The following is a 7,415-nucleotide window of genomic DNA, read 5'->3' as shown; positions in this document are numbered from 1 at the left end:
CCACCCCTGAGCTAACTGAATGCCAGGATTGGCAAAAATCCTGCCTTCTCCCTCAAGGTTCCCCTTAACATGGCTCCTCCACTCTACAGACCTGCTCCTCCAGGCTACAGACCTGCTAAATGACATTTGGATTAGTCTAATGCCATGTACACACGACCAGACTTTTCGACAGACTAGGTCAGACGGAACGAATCCGCCGGACAATTCGATCGAGTGTGGGCTTCATTGGACCTTTGCTGTCTAAAAATCAGATGGACTTTAGATTTAAAACATGTTTCAAATCTTTCTGACGGACTCGAGTCCGGTTGAAAAATCAGTTTGTCTGTATGCAAGTCAGACGGACGAAAACCGGCGCTAGGGCAGCTATTGGCTACTGGCTATGAACTTCCATATTCTAATCCGGTCGTACGTCATCACGTTCGAATCCGTCGGACTTTGGTGTGCTTGTGTGTGGCCAAGTCCGTTTGTTCGGAAAGTCCGTCGGGAAGACCGTCGGACCTAGTCCAATGAAAAGTCCGGTCGTGTTTACGTGGCATAAGTCCTTGTGCCTTCTTCCTCAAGGATCCCCCTAACATGGTGGCTTCTCCATTCAAGGCCCCCCGCAGTGAGTTCTTCCACAAGGTGTCTCTCCAGCCCCAGGTCCCAATGGCCTACTCTGCTACAGTCCAGCTTATTGAAGGTCAAAGGTAGCCAAAGTCCTGCCTTCTCCCTCAAGGATCCCCCGAACATGGCTCCTCTACTCAAGTCCCCCAGTAGTAGATTCTCCTACAAGGTGTCTCTTAAGACCCAGGTCCTAAAGGCCTACTCCACACCAGGCTATAGACCAGCTAAATTAATGTTAGGGGTAGCCTAAATCCTTCTGTCTTCTCCCTCAAGGATTACCCTAACATGGCTCCTACATTCAAGTCCCCCAGCAGTGAGTTCTTCCACAAAGTGTCTCTGCAGACCCAGGTCCCTGGTCTCCAGCATTGGGACTGAACCATTCTCTCAGCAGTTTTAGGTTCCTGCTTATAACTTTAATCTTTCTCTGGGACTGGGCCACCACCATAATAATTTTGCCAATATTAAGGGGCAACCACTGGGTCCTGTCCCAGCCCACTTATACTCTTCCAGTAAATGGATGAGGTTCACCCGAGGCCTGCACTTAGGTCTTGCTCAAGGTCATGGGATTTCTATCTCTTTGCTCATATCTCTGATACTTGGATGAGAATTGTTCCACTTTGCCACCCAACTACATGTTCTAGTTTAACAGTTTTCACTATGGAAGTCTGGGCCAGTCTGTCTGGAGATGGTCCAACTCATAAGCCTCAGCCCGGGGTGGTGATCTTGGTCACCTTCAAGTGTCTTCTCTGCAATGGTCTAATATTCTGGGAGATGCAGGAATAATTTATCAGCCTCAACCCAGGATGGTGATCTTGGTCGCTTTCAAGCCCCTTCTCCATGATAACCTGATCTTCTGGGAGGTTCAGGAATAACTCATCAGCCCCAGCCTGGGATCGTGATCTTGGTCATGTTCAAGCTCTTGTCCAGCATAGCCTGATCTTCTGGGAGGTGCAGGAATAACTCACCATTCTCAGCGGGGATGGTGATCTTGGTCACTTTCAAGCACCTTCTCCATGATAGTCTGATCTTCTGCTGGGAGTTTCAGGAATAACTCCTCAACCTCAGCTCGGGATGGTGATCTTCGTCACTTTCAAGCCCCTTCTCCATGATAGCCTGATCCTCTGTGAGGTGCAGGAATAACTCAACAGCCACAGCCTGGGATCTTGGTCACTTTCAAGCCCCTTCTCTGTGATAGCCTGATTTTCTGCTGGGAGGTGCAGGAATAACTCATCAGCCGCAGCCCTGGATGGGGATCTTTTTCACTTTAAAGCCCCTTCTCCGTGATAGCCTGATCTTCTTGGAGGTGCAGGAATAACTCATCAGCCACAGCCTGGAATGATGATCTTGGTCACTTTTAAGTCTCTTCTCCACAAAAGCCTGATCTTCTGCTGCAGAGGTGCATAAATAACTCATCGGCTCGAGCCCGGGATAGTGATCTTGGTCACTTTTAAGCCCCTTCTCAATGACCGCATGATATTCTGCTGGAAGGTTTAGGAATAACATCCTCGCTTCCCCCTCTGGTGAATTATCGACCAGTTATGCCTAATGAGCGGGTGGTAAACCATATGATTGGATCAGGCACAGCGATCTCTTGATCCAGTTATCCAATTCATTATCTGGCCCTGTGTAATTGGGAATAAAGGAGTCATCATTGTAGGGGTGGTAGGTTGCCTGATTCCCTGCAGAGTATACCAGTAACATAGTAACCCCCTGACATGCTCTGAATAGGGATGAAACAGCACAGGGAAGTGATCACACTACGGGGCGTTTCTCGGGGCTACAGTTCCTCTGAGCTCCACAAGGTGGTGATCTCAATCCTACCCAGACAGGAAGTCTCTATGGAAGACAGGAAGTGATGTCAGGTATAAACAGGAAGTTCCAGGTGAGAGGTCAGCCGGGAGGAAGTAGAAAGGAGACATTATTGGAACTGGCAGCAGAGGAGGTAATAAGATCTTATTTTCTATTTACACCCAGTAACCCCCCTCATGTTCCGTCCTCTTCCTCCATAGTCACTGTGACGTCTTTTATCTCCAGCAGATGATGATACACACATATCGTGGAAACCTAGATTATCCCCTTCAGGGTCAGAACATTTCCACACTTACATTATCTTCTTCTTGTCGCTTTTCCACCAATGATCTTTTCACCTCAAACAGATTATACGACTTTTATTAGGGTTGGGGGTTTTATTTAGAGATAAAGAAAACTTTATTAGGCTTTCTTTGCTGGGTATATCAAAAACGAATCAAAAATAAAATGGATAACAGATTTTATATATCAAAAGGACTTTAAGATCCATCAAATAGGCTTCCAGACCCCAAAATCCCTGAAAATGCTAAATTTAATTTCTCTGTGTGTAATCCCACTGGGGACCGTTCTCTTACATGATAGAATGCCTCGTATTTCCCCCCCCCCCCCCCCCCATACATCCCCATCCTTGTATTATACAACCAGTACAGTCCAGATCATTCTCTGTTATCAATTTTTGGTCTACAGGGAAACCCCGAAAAGGATGGATGAGAACCAGAGTCACATGACTGAGAAGATACTAAACCTCACCCTGGAGATCATCTACCTGCTGACCGGAGAGGTGAGGAGGATTCTGGGAGGTCACATGACATCACTCTTATCTCTATTGATAAAACACAGACCTGACCGGAGAGGTGAGGAGGATTCTGGAATTCTAATATAATATTCTTGTTGGGTTTCCACTACAGAATTTTCCTCTTCCGAAGTCAGGTCATCACAGTCATATGACCATCACAGTGCCTCCATGTGACTCCCTAAAACCTGAGAGACACAACATGGAGAAGATTCTAGAAGTCACCAAGAAGATGATGGAGCTGCTGACAGGAGAGGTGAGGAGGATTCTGGGAATTCTGGGACATTATCCAGTAACAGACAAGGGATGTGTCTGGATGGTGACTGTATCATTGTGTGTGTCGGGTAGATGAATAACAATTGTTGGTAGTTATGATTTACACACAAACTTGTTTGATACAATGAATGTTTCATTATATATATTTAGATTGGAATCCTCACGGATAATATTGTTGTTAAAGAAGAGTATAAAGAAGAGTATGAGGAGTATGGTGTGATGGAGCTGTTTGAAGACCAGAAGGACATGATGGAGCTGCCTAGTAGCAGAACCCCACCAGAGAGATGCCCCCATCCTCTGTATTCCCGGGATTCCACACAGGAAGCTCACACCATCCCCCACCATCATCAGGTAGGTGGAGTTGAGGGTCGGGAACATAAAGTGATTGAACACTCTGACATGTGGAGATGATGTGTGGACTCTACAAGATGATATTTTCTATGTGATCTCACATCATAAATACTTCTATGTTACAGATGTGATTTTCTGCCATTCTGTTGGTTTAGGGTGAAGATCTGATGACCATGAAAGTTGAGGGTGAAGTAGAAGAGACGTATGTTGGAGATGATCAGCAATATAAGGAGGAGGATGGAATGACGAGGACATTCATAGAGGAGGACACTCCAACAGAGATCAGCACAGGTGACCCATAATATATTCTTTTCTTTGCTCTGTTACTGCTCACTGATTGGTCCAGAATAAGGCGGGAGCTGAGTGATATCAGCCAATAATAGGTTAATCATTGTTGGTCCTCCTTCTTTGAGCCGAATTATAGCTAAATGCTAACATAAACCACTATTTACAGGTTTTTTTGGGGGGTGAAAAGCAAGGTTTCCTCCAGTGCTGCATATCACCAGAAGCCTAGGCCTATGGTCGCTTGTTCTATGGTAAAGGGTCTACAAGTCTGAACTTTGACCCTCTTGTCTATCAGAGATCACATGACCCAGTGCCTAGGCTTGTAGTTGTGTAAAGAACATGGACCTCCCAGCCCCCATTGGTTCCTGCTCTTCTGACAAGGCTGTGTAAATGTAGAAGTGATCTGGGAGGAGGACCAAAGGACTGAAGAGGGGGGAAAAGTCCCGGCTGGTTGGGACCTCCACAGAGAACATCTCCTCACTCATATCTACCTGATCCAGATGGGATCTTGATGGAAGTGAACTAACCCTCTCATATCTATTGATGATGTTTTTATATTTTTCCAGGACACGCCATGGAGAAACCCTCAAAGGATCGTCTCACTTTATCTCCAGGTTGTAAAATGGAAGATGAGGACATCACAGGAGATTGTGGAGGAGAAAAGACAATGATCTCCACTATGGATGGTGGACTTCACAGTGTGGATAGACCATGGAATCCCTCCGACTCTGAGCAACCTCGTACTGTGCGAGATGGTGTCGGGATTCAGGGGAAGAAAAAGTTTACTTGCCCGGAATGTTTGGAAAGTTTTACCTCTGAAATAAGACTTACTGTACATCTGAGATCTCACACGGGTGAAAAACTTTATCCCTGTTCTGAGTGCGGGAAATGCTTTCTTCATAGATCAGAACTCGTCACACATTACAGATCCCACACAGGTGAGAAGCCGTATTCCTGCACTGAGTGCGGAAAATGTTTTTCACAAAAGACCCATCTTTCCAGACATCAGAAATTACATACAGGAGAAAAGCCATATTCCTGCCCCGAGTGCGGCAAGTGTTACCCCCGGAAATCAGACGTGGTCATACACCAAAGGTCTCACACGGGGGAGAAGCCGTACTCCTGCCCCGAATGCGGGAAGCTTTTTTCGCAGAGGGCCAATCTTTCCAATCATGTGAGATTGCACAAAGGGGAAAAGCCGTATTCCTGTTCCGTGTGCGGGAAATGTTTTTCACGGAGAAACAACCTCTCCGTGCATCAGAGATCTCACACGGGGGAGAAGCCGTACTCCTGCCCGGTGTGCGGGAAGCTGTTTTCACAGAAGTGCAATCTTAAAACGCACGTACGGTCGCACGCGGAAGAAAAAATGTTTTCCTGCCCTGAGTGCGGGAAATGTTATCCGAAGAAATCAGAACTTGCCAAACATCAGAAATCTCACACTGACGGAGAAGCCGTGTTCCATCCCTGAATGTTTCTCAGAGAACTCTTGCCTTCCTAAACGTCAGAGAACCCACACAACCCTAGAGGTGTGTTAGTGTCCTGAGTGGACACGAGTTTCCGAGGCGGGTAACAAAAACGTTGGAAGGTCTGAGGGACGAAACATATCGGGACGAACCATATCGGGACGAAACATATTCGGGAAAGACTTGAAGAACCTAATATGTAGAGTCTGGAGGAAAGACGAGAAAGGGGGGGGGGCATGACTGAAACCTTTAGATACATCAAAGAGGTTCAGGAGGACAGGACTTCAATATGAAGTCAAGATCAAGAACACGGGGACATGACCTCAAACGACCAGGAAGAAAGTTCAAAACCAATCTTAGAAAGTATTAATTTACCAAAACCGAGCAGTTGATGCTTGGAATAGACTACCAGCAGAAGTAGTGAGTCAGTCAACAGTATCAGTGGATTCAAACATACTTGAGACAAACTTATAGTGGTCTATAGTCAGATGAAAAAGTAAAAAAAAAAACATATAAATAAATAAATATATATATATATATATATATATATATATATATATATATATATATATATATATATATATATATATATATATATATATATATATATATAATTTATTTATATGTTTTTTTTAATATATATATATATATATATATATATATATATATATATATATTTTTTTTTTTAATAATATGTAATAAAGGGGCAGATTCAATGAACCACTTGGTTTCAAAATGACAAAAACGTATACATTTTAAAAAACTAGATTTAAATTTAAAAAATGTAAATAAAAGGAAGGATTCGATGGACCTCTTGGTTTTAAAATTACAAAAAGGTATCAATTAAAAAATAAATAAAATTAAAATAAATAAAAGGGCAGATTTGAGGTCCTGCTTGGTTTTAAAATGACAAAAAGCTATCAATTAAAAAAAAATATATTAAATTAAATTAAATAAAAGGGCAGATTCGATGGACCACTTGGTTTTAAAATTACAAACAGGTATCAATTTAAAATAAAAAAAAATTAAATTAAATTAAATAAAAGGGCATATTCGATGGACCTCTTGGTTTTAAAATTACAAAAAGGTATCAATTAAAAAAAAATTAAATGAAATAAAAGGGCAGATTCGATGTACTGCTTGGTTTTAAATTACAAAAAGGTATACATTTTTTTTTTCAATTAAATAGAAGGGCAGGTTCGATGTACTGCTTGGTTTTAAAACTACAAAAAGGTATAAATGTAACATTTTTTTAAATTAAATTAAATTAAATAAAAGGGCAGATTCGATGTACTGCTTGGTTTTAAATTACAAAAAGGTATACATTTTTTTTTTTTATTAAATAGAAGGGCAGATTCGATGTACTGCTTGGTTTTAAAATTAGAAAAAGGTATAAATTTTACATTTTTTTTAAATTAAATTAAATAAAAGGGCAGATTCGAGGTACTGCTTGGTTTTAAAATTACAAAAAGGTATAAATTTACATTTTATTTTAATTACATGACCCCCTTGCTCTTTTTTCTGTCATCGCTTTTTTTATGCTTCTTTGTGTGTGGGAAATGTCTTCTATATGGATCATATTTTGCCGTACATCAGAGATCTCACACCGGGAAGAAGCTCACCTTGATGTACACCTCAGAAAACACGTGGCTGAGCGCTCCTCTGATCTTTATCATGGAAGAAACTCTTTATAAGGAAATCAGAGATCACTAAAGACTTCAAAGTTCTATCCGGCTTACTGTGCAAGGAGAGAGAAGGAGGGGGTGTCACTGCCGGTTGGGTCCCTCTAGGAGACAGAAGTAGGGGGCGTCACTGCTGGTTGGATCCCTCTAGGA

At 42.5% G+C, this 7,415-nt stretch overlaps 1 protein-coding gene across 1 annotated transcript; it reads left to right on the top strand.

Moving 5' to 3' along the window:
* The first annotated feature begins 2,502 nt into the window (after window positions 1-2,502).
* LOC143955770 (uncharacterized) lies at window positions 2,503-6,082 on the top strand. The gene is made up of 6 exons (XM_077465892.1): window positions 2,503-2,545; window positions 3,100-3,193; window positions 3,321-3,461; window positions 3,632-3,832; window positions 3,988-4,123; window positions 4,684-6,082. The coding sequence occupies exons 2-6, from the start codon at window positions 3,116-3,118 to the stop codon at window positions 5,583-5,585; spliced, it is 1,458 nt and encodes a 485-aa protein (XP_077322018.1). The 5' UTR covers window positions 2,503-2,545; window positions 3,100-3,115; the 3' UTR covers window positions 5,586-6,082.
* The last annotated feature ends 1,333 nt before the right edge of the window (window positions 6,083-7,415 follow it).

The sequence above is a fragment of the Lithobates pipiens genome, unplaced genomic scaffold (assembly GCF_037356315.1).
Source record: "Lithobates pipiens isolate NorthernLeopardFrog02 unplaced genomic scaffold, aLitPip1_a1.2 Scaffold_35, whole genome shotgun sequence".
NCBI lineage: Eukaryota > Metazoa > Chordata > Amphibia > Anura > Ranidae > Lithobates > Lithobates pipiens.
Note: the sequence above shows the minus strand (reverse complement) of the source record. Positions and strands in the feature narration are given on the sequence as shown.

Excerpts from the sequence above, each read along its gene's own strand:
- LOC143955770 (XM_077465892.1), top strand. The coding sequence starts at position 3,116 with ATGGATGAGAACCAGAGTCACATGACTGAGAAGATACTAAACCTCACC. Across the intron at positions 3,194-3,320 it reads TCTACCTGCTGACCGGAGAG|AATTTTCCTCTTCCGAAGTC; the intron begins GTGAGGAGGATT and ends TTTCCACTACAG. Across the intron at positions 3,833-3,987 it reads CCATCCCCCACCATCATCAG|GGTGAAGATCTGATGACCAT; the intron begins GTAGGTGGAGTT and ends CTGTTGGTTTAG.